The sequence below is a fragment of the Carassius auratus genome, chromosome 36, assembly GCF_003368295.1.
Source record: "Carassius auratus strain Wakin chromosome 36, ASM336829v1, whole genome shotgun sequence".
Classification (NCBI taxonomy): domain Eukaryota; kingdom Metazoa; phylum Chordata; class Actinopteri; order Cypriniformes; family Cyprinidae; genus Carassius; species Carassius auratus.
The window spans coordinates 20042165-20061974 of record NC_039278.1 but is presented as its reverse complement, the minus strand read 5'-3'; the positions used below and the strand labels follow the sequence as shown (position 1 = coordinate 20061974).

At 40.8% G+C, this 19810-nt stretch overlaps 1 protein-coding gene across 1 annotated transcript; it reads left to right on the top strand.

The window, feature by feature from the left end:
* The first annotated feature begins 1063 nt into the window (after positions 1–1063).
* On the top strand, positions 1064–18941 carry LOC113055584 (lysyl oxidase homolog 4-like). The gene is made up of 14 exons (XM_026221986.1): positions 1064–1328; positions 4496–5043; positions 5202–5416; positions 8975–9013; positions 9099–9309; positions 9384–9564; positions 10431–10585; positions 12005–12172; positions 13113–13275; positions 15742–15985; positions 16066–16181; positions 17209–17345; positions 18205–18316; positions 18434–18941. Exons 1-14 carry the CDS (start codon positions 1070–1072, stop codon positions 18502–18504), a joined length of 2619 nt encoding a protein of 872 aa, XP_026077771.1. The 5' UTR covers positions 1064–1069; the 3' UTR covers positions 18505–18941.
* Positions 18942–19810: the final 869 nt, after the last annotated feature.

Genomic DNA, 19810 nt, shown 5'->3' with positions numbered 1-19810 from the left:
ATCATTCCTCTCATCATCACATTCATCTTCATCTGACTGACTGTTTTCTGCTCAGAACATTCACAGATATTTCATGAAGCTCTATTGTTTTTCTCTCTGTTAGTTTTCTTTCAGTCTCTCGGTTTTTATTGGATTTGCTTGCAAGATAAATAATAATGTATGTATGTAGTGTTTAAAGGGATACAGTACCCCAAAAATTATCATTGTGTCATCATTAACTCTCTATCATCTCAAACCTGTATGGGTTTCTTTGATTTAGAAAACGCACGTGAAGATATTTGAAGAACTTTGTAATCCAAGCTGCAGTGACTTTCACTGTATGGATCTTCTAAATCGTGACAGAATGTTGATTTTTGGCTAAACCTTCCCATAAAGACTTTATCCACCATGACCTTTAGAGTCTAACCTTTATATATGTGAGATAGAAACTAATTTTGAATTTATTACAGTCGTGAGGTATTGTGAAATGCAAACTCTTAATTAAAAAAAAAATTGTTTGTATCCAACAATTGCTAGTTATTAATTGATTAGATGTAAACTAAGAATTGAAGATATCTGGGAATTAAATGACACTGAACCCCACTGACTTTCATTATACAGACAAAAACAAGATATTTCACTAAATATCTTCTCATATAGTTGATTTAGCAGAACTTTCCCGTAAAGCCTCCAGCATGCACCATGAGTTGCAGTTCTCATTGAGTTCTGAGCGTCTCAGTGGAGTGTGTGTGTGTGTGTGTGTGTTTGTGTGTGTGTTTGTGTGTGTGGTTTATACGCCTGCGGTTGTGCTTCTGTTGTGTGATATATAACACACAGCACACATGCAGCTGTGAATGTGATGATGACGGCCTCAGACCACTGAAACATACACGCATGCAGCTTCTGCGGTGATTTCAGATCAGCCTCAGATCTCCACGTCATGATCCAGTGATCTTCTGCTTAATTTGAACTTCTCATTGTCTGGTCTGCTCTGTGTTTTGGGTTAATTACTGCTGGCAGGAGTCAATAGCTCTGAGTGCATTTGAGAGGGCTGATGTGTAATGGATGTGTCTGACCGCAGGCGGAGGACATGATGATGATGATGATGAAGATGATGATGATGCTCCTCACCATCGCTCCGCTCGCGCAGGGGGTCCCAGGGTTCCAGGTGCGTCTGGTGGGCGGCAGGAACAGATTCGAGGGCCGGCTGGAGGTGCTGTATAACGGTGCGTGGGGAACTGTGTGTGACGACGAGGTCAACATCAATCTGGCCAATGTGGTATGTCGCGAACTGGGCTTTTCTCGTGGACTCACCTGGGCTCACAGCGCCAAGTTCGGCGAGGGCCGCGGTAAGCATCTCTACTCTGTGTTCAGTGTGGATAAAGATGGGAAAAAAACAGAGAAACGAATTCACTTATGACAAGTTCCCGGCCTTAAAGTGTTAGTTGCAACTTTTTATCCCAAAGTTGACTCTTTTACTCTCAATTGCAAATGTATATGTCACAATTCACAAGTTATTAATTGTTGAGGTGTAAATTCAAAATCCCAAATTTTTCTCTGAATTTAGAATTGATATCTAACAATTGCGATTTATTAATTCCAAGATATTAATTCTGAGATTTGCATTTATGCATTTAGCAACTTTATCCAAAGCAACTTACAGTGCATTTAGGCTATATATTTTTTTTTACCAGTACATGTGTTCCCTGGGAATTGAACCCATAACCTTTCAAGCTTTGAAAGACTTTTTATCTAAATTTCGAGTTTATATCTAACAATTGCGAGTTATTAATTTCTATCTATTAATTCTGAGATGTAAACGCACAATTCAGACTTTTTTCTCAGAATTTCGAGTTTATATCTAACAATTGTGACTTATTAATTTCTATTTATTAATTCCGAGATGTAAACGCACAATTCTGACTTTTTTCTCAGAATTTCGAGTTTATATCTAACAATTGCGAGTTAATCATTTCTATTTATTAATTCTGAGATGTAAACGCACGATTCCGACTTTTTTCTCAAAATTTCGAGTTTATATCTAACAATTGCGAGTTATTAATTTCTATTTATTAACTCTGAGATGTAAACGCACAATTCCGACTTTTTTCTCAGAATTTCGAGTTTATATCTAACAATTGCGAGTTAGTCATTTCTATTTATTAATTCTTAGATGTAAACGCACAATTCCGACTTTTTTCTCAGAATTTCGAGTTTATATCTAACAATTGCGAGTTGTTAATTTTATTTATCAATTCTGAGATGTAAATGCACAATTCTGACCTTTTTCTCAGAATTTCGAGTTTATATCTAACAATTGCGAGTTGTTAATTTCTATTTATCAATTCTGAGATGTAAACGCACAATTCCCACTTTTTTCTCAGAATTTCGAGTTTATATCTAACAATTGCGAGTTATTAATTTCTATCTATTAATTCTGAGATGTAACCACACAATTCCCATTTTTTTCTCACAATTTCGAGTTTATATCTAACAATTGCGAGTTATTAATTTCTGTCTATTAATTCTGAGATGTAAACGCACAATTCCCATTTTTTTCTCACAATTTCGAGTTTATATCTAACAATTGCGAGTAATTAATATCTATCTATTAATTCTGAGATGTAAATGCACAATTCCGGCTCTTTTCTCAGAATTTCGAGTTCATATCTAACAATTGCGAGTTGTTAATTTCTATTTATTAATTCTGAGATGTAAACGCACAATTCCGGCTCTTTTCTCAGAATTTCGAGTTTATATCTAACAATTGCGAGTTGTTAATTTCTATTTATTAATTCTGAGATGTAAACGCACAATTCCGGCTCTTTTCTCAGAATTTCGAGTTTATATCTAACAATTGCGAGTTGTTAATTTCTATTTATTAATTCTGAGATGTAAACGCACAATTCCGACTTTTTTCTCAGAATTTCGAGTTTATATCTAACAATTGTGAGTTGTTAATTTTATTTATTAATTCTGAGATGTAAACGCACAATTCCGACTCTTTTCTCAGAATTTCGAGTTTATATCTAACAAATGCGAGTTGTTAATTTTATTTATTAATTCTGAGATGTAAACGCACAATTCAGACTTTTTTCTTAGAATTTTGAGTTTATATCTAACAATTGCGAGTTATTAATTTCTATCTATTAATTCTGAGATGTAAACGCACAATTCCGACTTTTTTCTAGGATTTCAAGTTTATATCTAACAATTGCGAGTTATTCATTTCTATCTTTTAATTCTGAGATGTAAACGCACAATTCCGACTTTTTTCTCAGAATTTCGAGTTTATATCTAACAATTGCGAGTAATTAATATCTATCTATTAATTCTGAGATGTAAACGCACGATTCCGACTTTTTTCTCAGAATTTCGAGTTTATATCTAACAATTGCGAGTTATTCATTTCTATCTTTTAATTCTGAGATGTTAACGCACGATTCCGACCTTTTTCTCAGAATTTCGAGTTTATATCTAACAATTGCGAGTTATTCATTTCTATCTTTTAATTCTGAGATGTAAACGCACGATTCCGACCTTTTTCTCAGAATTTCGAGTTTATATCTAACAATTGTGAGTTATTCATTTCTATCTATTAATTCTGACATGTAAACGCACGATTCGACTTTTTTCTCAGAATTTCGAGTTTATATCTAACAATTGCGAGTTATTCATTTCTGTCTATTAATTCTGAGATGTAAACGCACGATTCTGACTCTTTTCTCAGAATTTCGAGTTCATATCTAACAATTGCAAGTTATTCATTTCTATTTATTAATTCTGAGATGTAAACGCATGATTCCCACTTTTTTTCTCAGAATTTCGAGTTTATATCTAACAATTGCGAGTTATTCATTTCTATTTATTAATTCTGAGATGTAAACGCACGATTCCGACATTTTTCTCAGAATTTCGAGTTTATATCTAACAATTGCGAGTTATTCATTTCTATTTATTAATTCTGAGATGTAAACGCACAATTCCGACATTTTTCTCAGAATTTCGAGTTTATATCTAACAATTGCGAGTTATTAATTTATATTTATTAATTCTGAGATGTAAACGCACAATTCCGACTTTTTTTTTCAGAATTTTTAGTTTATATCTAACAATTGTGAGTTATTGATTGTGATTTATTAATTTTGAAATGTAAACGGACAATTCTGACTTTTTTCTCAGGATTTTGAGTTTATATCTAACAATTGTGATTAATTAATTCTGAGATATTAATTCTGAGATGCAGAAATCTGACTATATCTCAGAATGTCAAATTTATATCTAACAATTGCGAGTTACTTGCGAAGTGTAAATCAGAATCCTGAGGCAAAAAAGTCAAAATTTACATCTTACAATTGATCATTTAGTTGTGAAATAAAAACGTAAAAGTACCATTTTCATATATTTATTCCATGGCAGAAATCCATATTTTATAAAGCACTTGAGTGGGTTTTTCCTCTTAATCTGACGTATTCAATCACTGTTATTGTTATTGTGTGGTTCTCTGTGTGCTCAGGTCAAATCTGGATGGATAATGTCTGGTGTTCGGGCAGCGAGAGCTCTCTGTCCGAGTGCCGCTCGAACGGCTGGGGTGTGAGCGACTGCACTCACGCTGAAGATCTGGGGGTCATCTGCAGTCCAGATCCACCCACCCATGGTCACGTCCTCCGTTACGCAGAACCCCCTTCACCTCTGATCTCTAACGTGGTCTCGAACACTCCTCTGCGTGGGCATGAGATCGGTCTCCACCGCGGGGCCCGGGGCCCGTCCTCACCTCACCTCAATGGTCATCGCATCCATCTGCGCAGGAACGGGTTAGAGAGCGCCGTCACCCCACGGGGACACCGGATCCCAGACTTCCTGCGCAGCAGAGCCTCCTACAGGAGAGCACCGGAAGTGACGCCTACTCCGACCACCAGAAGCCCTGAGAGACCAGCGCCAGCGCCAGAGCCGGTTTACAGTCCTGAACCAGCAGCAGAGCCGATTTACAGTCCTGAGCCGGTCTATCCCCGTGTGGAGCACAGCAACAGGATGGATCTGGACTTCACTGACATGGACGAGCAGGTCAGAGCCTCTAATACTCAACAAAGCTGCATTTGTTTGATTAAAAATAGAGTAAAAATGTCTTCAGTGTCACATGATCTTCAGAAATATTTATCTATATACACAGCATTTGATCTGTCAGGCTTCGGAGGGTTAATGTTTGTCTGTGTCTCTCTCAGCCGTCTGGGTCGCTCCGGCTGGACGAGGTGCGTCTCCGACCCGTCCTGACCGACACTCGGAGTGCTGCCATGGTAACGGAGGGGGTGCTGGAGGTGAGGCATGCTGGGAAATGGAGGCAGGTGTGTAGTCTGGGCTGGGATCTGAGCGGCAGTCGTGTGGTGTGTGGCATGCTGGGATTCCCGTCTGCGGAGCAGCATGACACACGCGTGTACCGGTGAGTGTGTGCATGCTTCATCAGCGTACTGAGACCACACTTATAAAACTAGTTTATGCAACCTGATTTAATCCACAATATTCTGTTTATTTGTGTTTAATCTGGAATATTAAAGCTTTACATGGTTTCTAGATGATCCAGTTTATAGTCATTAGTTGGTTTAAGTGCGTAACCAGCACATCAAGTTGAACTAATAATTTAGTTAAACTTGATCTCCTAAAATAAATCTATTTAAAAGTGACTAGTGTTTGTGCGTGTTCTTCTGGAAGATGTTCTTCCTCACTGAGGAAGACTCTGGCTGTAAACCAGCATCACTGTCAGATTTCAGGAGACTTCACAGACTGTGTTTCGTGTCAGGTTGAGCTTCAGGAATAGCAGCATGTGTCCTCCTCTGATCACATGTACTCAGGTCTCTCAGTCTGACTGCTTACACATGTGTCACTGAATGTCCAGGAGTCTGTCCTGTGCTGCACTTCCTCTTCCTGTGAGGACGAACGCTTGTGTAACAGATTCAGAAGCCGCAGAGACTGAGAGACCACACCAGCCATAAATAAGACAGAGACAGGCTTCCTCTGTCTTCACAGGAACCGCTGGATCTTTTTATGGAGCGACTGCCCCGTCTGGACGTCCTGCTTTCTGACCGATACTCGTTCTCCTTCATCAGAGCGCCTGTGTTTCCATCTGCTCTCACTTACACTTACACGTTTATACAATATAATATCTAGAAAAAAGAATTAGCAAAAAAATATGATTCAAAATCTATTTATGTAAACGTATTATTTTTGAAAAATGTATTACAAAATATGTAAATGGCTATATATATATATATATATATATATATATATATATATAAAATTAAAATCTATTTATATAAATACATATTTGAGCTTTTTTTTGCTTTATTTTTAAAAACTATTTTTTTATATTTGTTTTTTATATATATTTAAAAGAAAAAAATATATATATATATATACTTTACATAAATACATAGATATGTCACATTTGAAGAAAAACTTACTTTGTAGTCTATAGCGTGTTAATATTTAACACATTTGAAAAAAATCATCAAGAAATATATTTCATATTTCAAGAATAATTTTCATTGAGCTTAAGTGTTTACAAAATATATTTAGCATGTACTTAAATCATATTTTGGCCTCATAAAATATGTTTTTGCCATATGGAATCTAAAGGGGTTTTTCATGCAAAATGTTTTTTTTTTTTAAATATATATTTTATTTTTTTTATAAAGAATAACACAAAATGTGGACAGTAGTAGAATAAAAAAAAGAAAAGTTTTTAGACATGTTATTTAAAAAAAGTTAAACTTTTAACTTGAATGTTGCGTTTTTAGAAAACATTTAATGTGTGAGATTCTGCAAAGATACAGAACATCGGTCAATCAGTCATCAGTTCTGAAACACTGGACCAATCAGAGGACGCTGGAGGCGGGGCTAGCGTCCTGCTTACAGTAGCAGTTTTTATTTGATTTATGGCCCTTTATTCTGCTCACTGCAGCACTGAGAGACACTTTAATAAGAAACAGCACAGCTTTAATGAGCAGTATTAATGTGGTCTGGAGTAGATTTAATAGTTCTGACCTTTAGTTCACTTTACATTAGTAGTTTTATATCAGTTTCAGAGCTTTTCCTCAGAATCTGGCTGGTTTGACATTAATCTGAGCAATGGATCAAATCAATAATCTGCTTTTGTTTTGTATTCTGTGTTTTCTGACCCGCTGGCAGAGATGTGTGAATGTCTCAGATGTTAGATGTGCTGAGGGACTGTGTATTGTTCTGTGAGGAGCTGTGATTTATTCTCCAGCACTAAATGACGGGTTTGAGTCTATATTAAACTCCAGCCGCAGTGAGATTCTGTGCTTCTGCGAGTGATTTTTAATAGCTGGTTTCGTTCAGCTGTTTCAGGACTCCACCCGGTTCAGCTCGATTCGCTCTGCGTTTCCTTTAAACTCTTCTCATTGTAGTTTGACTTTATATTCAGATTAATGTGTTCTCATTTCTGGCCATGATGTTATGTTATAGATTAAATCTTATCGTCAGATCTTTATATTTAAATATAATCAGCTTCCTAAACACACTGAACAGAGACTGACTTTGATTGAAGGATGTTTGGTTTTGTTGAAGAAAATCCCAGTGTTTTTCACACTGTTGTTAAAGTGATCAGAGAAATACTTGTTTTCAAATATTTTAATATTTTATAGGCCTATTTTTTCCTTGAATCCCAAAAGTATTTTCGATTGAGCTTCACTGTTTAAAACATACATTTATCATATATTTGAAACATGTTTTGGTCAGAAAACTGTATGTTTGAGACATCTCGAGTCATGTGACTGCTCTCAGCCAATCACAGCCCTGCACGGATCTCTGTTGATGTGGCAAATAAGTGGTTTCCTAAAGTCATGCTGCAACCAGAGCAGACCACCAGCGCTCAGACAGACGAGATATATATATATATCTCATATATAAGTGCTCATGAATGAAGAACTCTCAACATTTCCAGAAACACCGTGCTATCATTCGCTTTCTCTGGTGTTTCTGTTCGTTTGTTGTGTTTCCAAGCGACACAGAGAGCTCTTTGTGTTTCAGCAGGTGCTTGTGGGTATTTTTAACTGCTGCTTTAATTCAGTGACTCGTTAGGACGTTCATTTCAGCTCTTTTGTTTAACCTCCTCTGAATTCAGCCAAAACCCAGAAACACTTAACACTTCCAGCTCCGTCCTCCTGAACTCAGAAGATTTGTGATTGGTTTTTCCATTAATATGCATTAGATGGAAACATTAAGTTTGTAGCTTAATTGAATTGGTTGATCATAGGTTTAACTGATCTGAATGTGTTTGGCAAAATGATTTAGATTTAGATTCCCTGGTAATCAAACCCACAAGCGTGGAGTTGCAAGCGCCATCTAAACCACTGGAGAGCACAGGAAACATGGTTGCTGTTTTTGAGTCTGGTTCTGTCCGTCTGGGTACTCAGACGCTGATGTGTTTCAGAATCTAGACCAGAATACACCAGGGCCTCGTTTCGATGTGTTTTCATGCACGTCCTCGGCTGGAGCTGAGATATACGGACGGGAAACACAAGCATGAGCGGTTTTGGCTCAGCTCTGAGAACATGGAGATCTGTGTGTGAACGTCTCCTGACCACAAACCCAGCAGAACGTCCCGGAGTTTCCATAGAGTTTATTTACCATCTGCTGCTCGCTGGCGATGCTATGTATATATACAGTCATGGTAAGCGTTATTGGCTCCTTGGTAAATATAAGCAAAGCAGGCTGTAAAAATAAATCTGCATTGTTTATCCTATGGATCTTTCATTGAAAAAATTCACAAAAATCAAACCTTTCATTGAGATAAAACAGTTAGGGTTTAGGTATAGGTGGCTTAAAGAAAATAAATGATTTTTGTGAGTTTTTAACCAAGGGGTCCAATAATTCTGACCACAGCTGTATGCGACTGACACACACAAACAATCTCCGTCGCTCATGTGAAGCCTGTTTATTTAGTCCAGTCCTGTTTATCGGCTCATTTGTGTGGTTACAGGAAACTGTGGGACTCAAAGATGGAGGATCCAACCACAAGGTAAGGCTTCATCCGCTGTTTGTTGTCAGTGCTGGCTGTATGAAGAGACTCTGAGAGAGATGTGTGTGTGTGTGTGTGTCTGCAGGTCTGCGGTCAGTAAGAAGGCGTTCTGGGTCGAGAGGGTTCAGTGCTCGGGTTCGGAGGTGTCTCTGGCACAGTGTCGAGCGCAGCTCTCCGTCCCGCGGCACGACGTTCCCTGCTCCGGAGGGATGCATGCGGTGGTGCGTTGTGTTCCCGGTGCTCAGTTCTCCAGAAGCTCCGCCTCCAGACCCCCGCAGGCTCCGCCCCCTCTGAACGTGAGTGCTGCTCAGGGTCCAGCTGTGAGCCCTGGCCCCGGGGACACGGCTCATGTGTCTGTGTGTTCCTGCAGGCGGCGGTGCGTCTGAAGGCCGGTGCACGGCTGGGCGAGGGCCGGGTGGAGGTGCTCCGCGAGGGGAAGTGGGGGACCGTGTGTGACCATCTGTGGGATCTGACCGCGGCCAGCGTGGTGTGCAGAGAGCTGGGCTTCGGCTCGGCCAGAGACGCCCCACGAGGAGCGCTCATGGGTCAAGGTAATGTCACCAGAGCTGATATGAGCTCAGTGTTATTTCCTCTTTCCCAGTGGCTGATGGGTGTTGAGTTTGAGTTTCTCCGCTAGTCTAAACAGAAAACATGAAACATGAAACACTCAGACAGACGCCGTTCAGACGCTGCGATGGGAATGTTTAGTTCAGTCTTCATGCTCCTGTGGGAACACTCCAGTTTGGGCTGTACGGTTTGAAATCTAATTTAAATGTTTCCTTATATATATATAATCATTATAATTTAACAAATTTAAACAAAATAATAAATATTCCTAATTAACTCTAATAATAATAAGGATTATTATTTTAATACATTTATTATTACCATAAAATATTAAACAAATAAATTCCTAACCCTAAGGTCCTGAAGGCTTACTGCAGACCATGCACATCTCAACATAAATACACCAGTCTTCCCAGCATGCTCTCCTATACCATGTGCATTTGTTCCATCGTCTCAGGTTTGGGGTTTTGCTCTATTTTCAGGGTTAATGCTCTGAATTATACGCTGTCAGTCTGTTCTTCAGTGGTGATGAGGAGAATAAGAGACACGTCTGCTGGTGACTTCATGACCCAACCGTGCACTAATTACAGGGAGACTCGTCCATACGCACGCGTCTCTCCGTCCCGTCTGCTGCTATTTCCATCTATTAAACGCTTCCATTTGGCCAATGTGTGTAATTTACTGAACCCAGCGTCCACATCACACATGCACGTCTGCCCCCGTTTAACTTGCAATCAGGCCAGTTGCAGTTTTCTGCCAAACACAACGCATTAATGACTATTTCTAGCAGGTAAACGGGTTTGTGGTGTCCAGACATCAGCTCGTGGAACATGTGTTTGTGTTTGTGCAGGTACGGGTCCGATCCACATGAACGCGGTGCAGTGTTCAGGCCAGGAGAGCTCCATCACACAGTGCCGCTTCCAGGAGGTGCCGCTGCGCTCATGCAAACACTCCCAGGATGCATCTGTCCGCTGCAACGTCCCCAACACCGGCCTGAGCGCAACCGTACGTACATAGATACTTCCTGTAATCGTTAGTTTTCTTCTTCTTCTCCCGCTCTTGAGCCATTGGCAGCCCAGGGAAGCAGATGGAAAAAAGTTGTGAAATTTGGCACACAAATAGAAGTCAGTATGAACTTTAATCATAGTAAATTTGGAGTGTCTAACTCAAACTCTCTAGCGCCACCAATGGTCCAAATATGTACTCATGTTATTCCAATAACCATAAGGACTAGAAACGAAATTCTTGAAATTCTTAGCTTTGTTTAACTCCTCCTAGACTGTTGCTCTGATCTTTCAAACAGCAAACCAGATCATCTTCAGATCATGCTGACATTTTTTTCAGGAATTCAAATTGATTAGTCAATTCGTTCTCGATTAACACATGGATAAATCTGATTATGCGTTTGCCGAAGTGGATGTGAGGCTATATCTCCACAACACTTTAAAATATTCTGACCAAACTTGGTGTGTGTAATGACAACAGTTACCTGAGCACACCTGCAGAATTTCGGCACAGCGCCATCTAGTGGTCAGGAGATACATTCCCTGGATCATGCTGAGAACATTGCCATTTTGATTTACTTTGAAAACATAATTTTTGAAAACTCCTCCGAAATTGTTCGTCTGATTTTCAAGAAAATCCAACCAGATCATCTTCAGATCATGCTGCCAAAAATTTTAGGAATTCAGATTGATTCGTCAAATCATTCTTTAAATAATGTGAAGCGATGCCAAAGTGGGTGTGAGGCTGTATCTCTGCAATGCTTTAATATATTCAGACCAAAACTGGTGTGTGTTATAACAGACATGATCTGAGGATATCTGCACAGCGCCATCTAGTACTTAGGGGATAGATTCCTTTCCCGTCCAATATCATGGTGAAATTTGGTGTACATTAGGTCGATAAAAGTGTTCACTTCTGTGGTTAAAATATTTGATTCACAAATGCAAAGATTTGAAAACGTCTCCCCAGCTTAATGATTTTAAAACTGAGCTTTTTTGTCAAATTTTAACTAAATTTGATTCAGATCATCTTAAGATCATGCCAACAAAGCAGCTACTGAATTTGTGGCAAACTCATCAACGAATTTGATGATTTTTAAATGATTTTGAAACTGTTTCTCTGTGACACTTTTGCATATTGACACCAAACTTTGACCATGTCACTGTGACCTCACACTGAACACAGCATATAAATGTTGTCACAGCGCCACCTATTGTTAAAAAAGTATCAGCAATTAAATAATATTAAAGCAATTGTCTTTGTTTGTTTAATGATTTTGCCTTACATAATTTACAAATGGCTTTGATAACTCATTTCTGCAGCTGGTCTGGTGTTCCTTGCAATGTTTGGTTCATCATTTTCTCTTCTGTTGCACTTAAATGTTGCTTGCATCCATACTTGTTGAACTGTAATGTCCAGGTGCGTCTGGCGGGGGGGCGGGAGGCGGCGGAGGGCCGGGTGGAGGTGCTGATGGAGGTGAACGGTCAGCAGCGCTGGGGCTCCGTCTGCAGTGAGAACTGGGGCATTAATGAAGCCATGGTGGTGTGTCGACAGCTCGGCTTCGGCTTCGCTTCCAGAGCCCATCAGGTACGTGACGTTAACTATGTTCTACATCTGTACGTCACAGAGAGGAACATTTATGTGAGATAATTACAATAAATTATTTAGATGACATATTTTGGCTCAGGCATTTCAAAATTATTAAAACAGTATGTGAGATGCCTTTATTCTGTAAATGTCTTTCCATGGTATTTTCTGTGCATGTCTTGTCATTGAATTAAAAAAAATGTTTGACTCTATTGAACAAATATGTTTTTTATGTGCATTTGTAGAATTTATGTGCATCTTGGCATTTTCATCCAACGTTTTTATGCAAAATACCAAAATTTGCATAGAAATAGGTGGAAACATAGCTAGTGCTGCATTTCTCAGGGAGATTGTTCTAATCTCTTTTCCATCACACTCAGAAGAAAACTGGCCAGCCAATAGGATTTGTGTTTTTGGTCACATGGGTTATGTCAGCAATTTACATCTTTTCTGTGACCAGTAGGTGTCAGAAATGTAATTTATTTGTGTGTTCATCTAACGCTTGTTTATCAGCACAAACTCTCTCTGCTCGACTGTTATTGTCCGAAGCAGCTTGAAGAGACTCTTATGAGTGACAGATGAACAATCACTCACTATATTCTCACTCTCAGCAGTAATGGTGAGCTCAATCACTGTTTACACCCGTGGAACTTTAGTTTTCAAGGCTGTTGTTCCCCATGCAGAGGTAATTACAGCCCTGCACAGATTCAGGGAAAGAGCAGGAAACCCAGAGAGAAAACAAACCCAAAATAGAGTTGCTGGACCAGAGCACATTTGCACTCTTATAAAAGCCTGTTTAAAAACGGCTCTCGCTAAATAGACGGTGGAGAGGAACGTGGAAAGTATTTGATAATGTGCATGAATTAGCTGTAATAGCGGGCGTTATTAGACTTTGGGTGGATTCCTGCTGCCTCAGTCACACATTCGGTCCGTCCCGCAGGAGACCTGGTTCTGGCCCAGCAGCTCCGGGTCCGAGGACGTGCTTCTGAGCGGAACACACTGCATCGGCACTGAGATCTCCATCCAGCAGTGCAACAAGAACGGACAGGTGTCCTGCCCACGAGGGGGCGGAGCCAGAGCCGCCGGAGTCACCTGTGCAGATGGTATGAGCACACCTTAACACACACACACATATATCAGGACTTGAAGCGGAGGCTTAGAGTGAGCCGTTGCCTAGAGTGAGCCATAGCCTAGAGTGAGCGGAGGCCAAGAGTGAGCTGTTACCTAAAGTAAGCGGAGGCCTAGAGTGAGGCATTGCCTAGAGCAGTGATCCTCAAATCTGGCTCGCGAGATCCAGTTTCCTGCAGAGTTTAGCTCCGACTCTAATTAAACACACCTGCCTGTGATTTTCTAATGATCTTGAAGACACAGATTAGCAAACTTATGCGTGTTTGATTAGGGTTAGAGCTAAACTTTGCAGGAAAGTGGATCTCGCGAGCCAGATTTGAGGATCACTGGCCTAGAGTGAGTGGAGGCCTAGTGTGAGCCATTGCCTAGAGTGAGTGGAGGCTTAGAGTGAGTTGTTGCCTAGAGTGAGCCGTAGCCTAGAGTGAGTGGAGGCCTAGTGTGAGCCATTGCCTAGAGTGAGTGGAGGCCTAGTGTGAGCCATTGCCTAGAGTGAGTGGAGGCCTAGAGTGAGCCATTGCCTAGAGTGAGTGGAGGCCTAGTGTGAGCCGTAGCCTAGAGTGAGTGGAGGCCTAGAGTGAGCCATTGCCTAGAGTGAGTGGAGGCCTAGTGTGAGCCGTAGCCTAGAGTGAGTGGAGGCCTAGAGTGAGCCATTGCCTAGAGTGAGTGGAGGCCTAGTGTGAGCCGTAGCCTAGAGTGAGTGGAGGCCTAGTGTGAGCCATTGCCTAGAGTGAGTGGAGGCCTAGAGTGAGCCATTGCCTAGAGTGAGTGGAGGCCTAGTGTGAGCCGTAGCCTAGAGTGAGTGGAGGCCTAGAGTGAGCCATTGCCTAGAGTGAGTGGAGGCCTAGTGTGAGCCGTAGCCTAGAGTGAGTGGAGGCCTAGTGTGAGCCATTGCCTAGAGTGAGTGGAGGCCTAGTGTGAGCCGTAGCCTAGAGTGAGTGGAGGCCTAGAGTGAGCCATTGCCTAGAGTGAGTGGAGGCCTAGTGTGAGCCGTAGCCTAGAGTGAGTGGAGGCCTAGTGTGAGCCATTGCCTAGAGTGAGTGGAGGCCTAGAGTGAGCCATTGCCTAGAGTGAGTGGAGGCCTAGTGTGAGCCGTAGCCTAGAGTGAGTGGAGGCCTAGAGTGAGCCATTGCCTAGAGTGAGTGGAGGCCTAGTGTGAGCCGTAGCCTAGAGTGAGTGGAGGCCTAGTGTGAGCCGTAGCCTAGAGTGAGTGGAGGCCTAGAGTGAGCCATTGCCTAGAGTGAGTGGAGGCCTAGAGTGAGCCATTGCCTAGTGTGAGTGGAGGCCTAGTGTGAGCCATTGCCTAGAGTGAGTGGAGGCCTAGTGTGAGCCGTAGCCTAGAGTGAGTGGAGGCCTAGTGTGAGCCATTGCCTAGAGTGAGTGGAGGCCTAGTGTGAGCCGTAGCCTAGAGTGAGTGGAGGCCTAGAGTGAGCCATTGCCTAGTGTGAGTGGAGGCCTAGTGTGAGCCATTGCCTAGAGTGAGTGGAGGCCTAGTGTGAGCCATTGCCTAGAGTGAGTGGAGGCCTAGTGTGAGCCATTGCCTAGAGTGAGTGGAGGCCTAGTGTGAGCCGTAGCCTAGAGTGAGCAGAGGCCTAGAGTGAGCCATTGCCTAGAGTGAGTGGAGGCCTAGTGTGAGCCGTAGCCTAGAGTGAGTGGAGGCCTAGTGTGAGCCATTGCCTAGAGTGAGTGGAGGCCTAGTGTGAGCCATTGCCTAGAGTGAGTGGAGGCCTAGTGTGAGCCATTGCCTAGAGTGAGCGGAGGCCTAGAGTGAGCCATTGCCTAGAGTTAGTGGAGGCCTAGTGTGAGCCATTGCCTAGAGTGAGTGGAGGCCTAGAGTGAGCCATTGCCTAGAGTGAGTGGAGGCCTAGAGTGAGCCATTGCCTAGAGTGAGCCATTGCCTAGAGTGAGCAGAGGCCTAGAGTGAGTTGTTGCCTAGAGTGAGGGGAGGCCTAGAGTGAGTTGTTGCCTAGAGTGAACGGAGGCCTAGAGTGAGGCTTTTCACATCCACGGTGAAATCCGATCCAGTGGTGCAAAGTTTATGTATTTCTTCAGCGACAAGCACAGGTCAGCTCCAGGCAGGACAAAGCGGATATCATCCTCTTTTGGAAGGCCAAACAAAGTAGTTTCGCTTTCACAACCAAACACACAGCATCTATACGACATGTCGGCAGCAGCAACAAGACTACTAAAACGAAAATAAAAGTTACGCCTTTTTTCTTACAGGAGTGTGGCGTTATGCAAGTCTTCCCACATTGTGACATAGACATGTGGGGGCATGTTAGAACGAGGTCTTTTAGGGGGTGTGGATAAGTCTTAAATTTTATAAAGAATATCTCTTTGGAATTTAGAATTAAGTCTTTGGAAGAGCTTTGTGTTGTGTGTGTGTGGAATTAGTGTGTGGTGGGTGTGTGTGTATGTGAAGAGTGTGTTGTGTGTGTCCTCAGCGGCTCCGGATCTAGTGATCGACGCGCAGCTGGTGCAGGAGTCTGCGTATCTGGAGGACCGTCCACTGCACCTGCTGACCTGCGCTCACGAGGAGAACTGTCTGTCATCCTCCGCCGCACGCATGGCCTGGCCCTACGGTCACCGCCGTCTGCTGCGCTTCTCCTCACGCATCATGAACCTCGGACGGGCCGACTTCAGACCGCGAGCCTCACGGGAGTCCTGGACCTGGCACCAGTGCCACCGGTGAGTGAGTCATGTGATGCTTCACGGGCCAATCAGAGCCCAGGACTGTGTCACGTGATCACGCTCCTCCTCTCTTACAGACACTACCACAGCATCGAGGTCTTCACACACTATGACCTCCTGACCCTGAACGGCACAAAGGTGGCGGAGGGTCACAAGGCCAGCTTCTGTCTGGAGGACACGTACTGCCCTGAAGGTGAAGCGCTTTACTTCCTGCTTGAAATCATTTCTAATCAGACATAATAAGCTTTATGAAATCAATGTATTTCTTATTTGAATTCACTCCTCAGCAGCTGTTTTTGTTTCTGAAGTCAGAATAATTCAGGAAGACTTGTTTTAAAAGGGACTTATAGACTTTGAAAAGTCATGAAATGAACACCGTGAGCATTTTAATGATGAATAGACATACATCTGAGTAGTTAAACAGAAACTGTGTAAAACTGTTCCTGTACAGCTGGATGTGGATTTACTGCTAAAACAACCTCTCGAGTCCTCAAACTGAATTATTCTAATTTGATTGATTTTAATTGTTCACTATTAACAAAAAAGATAAAGAAAGAGTTTAATGTATCTGGCCAAAAACATACTTGAGTGAAAGTATTGAGTGTAGAAGTAACCTCATTGGATTAATCAGCATATTGTGTAATTAATTGAGTAATATTTATTTACTTTAATATAATGGCAGTAGCATTAATCCATTCTCTGGTAAAGACATTTACAAACATTTTTTCGGCTCTCTAAAAACTTTTTATATATATTTTTTTTAACAACTTTTTATATTTTTTCAAATACTTTTTATATACTTTTTTTTAAATGAAAGAATTTGAATTTTTTTCTTTTTTTCATGAATCTTTTCTTTTTTCTTTATTTTTACCCAAAACTTTTGCATTTTTTACATTTGAATTTTTTTTTCAAAAGAAATGTAAAACACATTTTTCTTTTTTCAAAAACTTTTTTTGTTCCAAAGACTATTTTCTCTTAAAAAAAAAAGGTTTCCCTTTTCAAAAACCTTTTACTTTTTTCAAAAGTTATTTTCTCCATAATGATCTGAAAATAACGAGCTGAGAACAAAAACGTCATGAGGACTTTTCATATAAAAATAAAATCATACGGAGTAAAAATATCACTACAGTGATCATGTAAAAACTCTATTTCTATTGGTCCTGCTGATGAAAGTGAGAGAGAGTTTAATGATGTCATCTGCTCGGTCTCCACGGTAACAGGCCTGACTAAACGCTACGCCTGCTATAACATGGGCGAGCAGGGTATCACTGTGGGCTGCTGGGATACGTACCGCCATGACATCGACTGCCAGTGGGTGGACATCACCGACGTCCGGCCCGGAGACTACATCTTCCAGGTCAGAGGTCACGCTGAGCCTCCTCTAACCCTGAGAAATACTTCATTCAATGAGATGCATGTACTATATTATAGTTCAGGAAAGGTTTTTATTTTGTATTTTCAGGAGATTTTATATTATAGATGTATATTAATGGAATAGTTACAATCCATGTTACCTTTCTGAGCGCAGACCTGACAGAAACTGTGTTAAGACTCGAGCTTAGTCTCCGTCTGCGCTTCAGAGTTCACCCCAGTATTCAGTCTGAGATCCTCTCTCAGCAAACAGGAAGTAGATCACGGTCACTCCAGATCACGCTCATGTAGAAGATAGAAGAGAAATTCAGAGAGAAGGATCTGATTAACATGAATAAATCTCACCCTCATATTCATAGAGATATTATGGGATATATGACTGATGTTTAGATTATAAACATGAGTGGCTTTATTTAATTCACGTGATTATTTAAGTGTGTTTGCATTTTGCCCCTTCACCAGAGGGGCCAAGAAAACCTTTTAATACAAGAAACCAAAATCAAACTATATTGTATCAAAATCAGTTACAAAAAAAATATGATTTTGATATGTTTATTTTTTCATCCGATTCTTTATATATATATATAAAAAAAAAAAAAAAAAAAAAATTAAAAAGTTCTGTAAATCACATTTTTGTCATATTTACTTAATTATTTATAAATTATAAATATTTACTTAAATTATTTTAATAAAATATTGTTGGATATAATGCTACATTCCCTTTTCAATCAAGATGAGAATAAAAACCTGAATCTGATCTGATGGAGCTCAGTCCTGTGTGTGTGTGTTGTGTGTGTGTGTGTGTGTGTGTGTGTGTGTGTGTGTGTGTGTGTGTGTGTGTGCAGGTGGAGGTCAATCCCTCGCTGGATATGGCCGAGTCTGACTTCCAGAATAATGTGATGCGCTGCCGCTGCCGCTACGACGGAGGACGAGTGTTTATGTACAGCTGCCACACCGGTGAGACACACACACACACTCTCTCACACACACACACACACAGTCACGCACAAGACGTAAATAAAACTCCAGAGATTGATGAACAGCACACATCATGTTTACCTCGCTGTGTTTCAGGAGACGCTTACAGCGCAGAGGCAGAGGACCTGTTTGAACACATGCGTGAGATCTCAAACAACTTCCTGTGATGAAGCCGCTGCGCCGCAGGACTGACGCTGGATTCGTCTGATCGCCGCCTGAGGGGCGGGGTCTGCGTGTGGGGGTGGGGCTAGTGTGATGATTGACAGGCAGGCGTTTACAGTACATTTGGGCCAGTATTGATGAAGCAGAAGATCAGAAGGGATTTCATGAGTGTGAGCAGATGCTTCTTGATGAGGCTCATATATTCATCTTCTTCACTCCTGTGAGAGTGTTTAAAAACACCACTTTACAACATTGATTGAAGTAAACTTTCTTTCACCAGTGTCATTCCTCCTGCTTGTTGTGCTCATCATTTTCATATTTTATTTCTCACAATGTTGTTGTTTTTTTAAGTGTTGTTTAGTTTGGTTTGTTGAAGAGAAAACATGTTTTTTCCATTTTTTTCATTTTAAAATCTCTCTGTAGATCAGCGGTTCTCAACGAGGGTGACTACAATTTTTTATATATATATACATTTGTATATATATATAAAAGTTAATTAAAATACAAATTTGAAAGTTTTTTCCCCCCTTCAATAATTATTGTTATTAAATATATTTTGAATCACAAAATGAATTCTAGTTAATTAAATGTATTGATACCCCAATCTCTGTTAATGAAAATGTAAAGCTTCTTTGTCCTAATTATTGTTGGATGAAGGGGGACTTTTATTCTGAAAGCTTGAGAACCGCGTCTGTAGATGATGTAAAGGTAATTATTTCTGATGTTTGATCAGTGTATTATTACTGTTGTGAATCCAAACACCTGATCCTTCTGATGTTGATTTCTCTGGCCACTGGTGCTGATTTTAGTGGCTCATTTAGGCTTATAATATTATTATACATTATTATAATTATTACTGGCTCAAACGGAGCAGAATCTGTGTAATAAATGTTTCATTACTGTTGTATCGGCATGCACAGGTTTAATCTCGGGTTTGTCGGACCTCAGTTTTTCTCTCTGTGAAGAGAAAGAGTTTTACAGATTGTGCTTCAATACTTGAAAAATAAACGTCTCGTGTCAAACATAAGAGATCTTATATTCCATACGAACCCAGAGATTCCTGATAATAAAGAACGACTGACTTCAGCTCCTTCACTTTACACACAAACACACACACTTCTTATTAAAGCTAGAAAAGGGATTAGTTAAGAGCAGTGAGAGATGTTGTTTAATGAACATGAAGGACAGACAGAAGGAATATTAGACTGCTGTCACTTTAAGAGGCTGCCTGCGTCCAGTATAATATTACACGTGTGTTTTCTTTCTTAGTTGTTTGCTTTCACTGAAGACCAAAATCACTGTTTACTACTT

Bases quoted from the DNA above. Each gene is read 5' to 3' on its own strand.
- LOC113055584 (XM_026221986.1), top strand. From the start codon at position 1,070: ATGATGATGATGATGATGAAGATGATGATGATGCTCCTCACCATCGCT. The intron at 10,586-12,004 runs GTACGTACATAG...TGTAATGTCCAG, and splicing joins ACACCGGCCTGAGCGCAACC to GTGCGTCTGGCGGGGGGGCG. The intron at 16,182-17,208 runs GTGAAGCGCTTT...CCACGGTAACAG, and splicing joins GGACACGTACTGCCCTGAAG to GCCTGACTAAACGCTACGCC.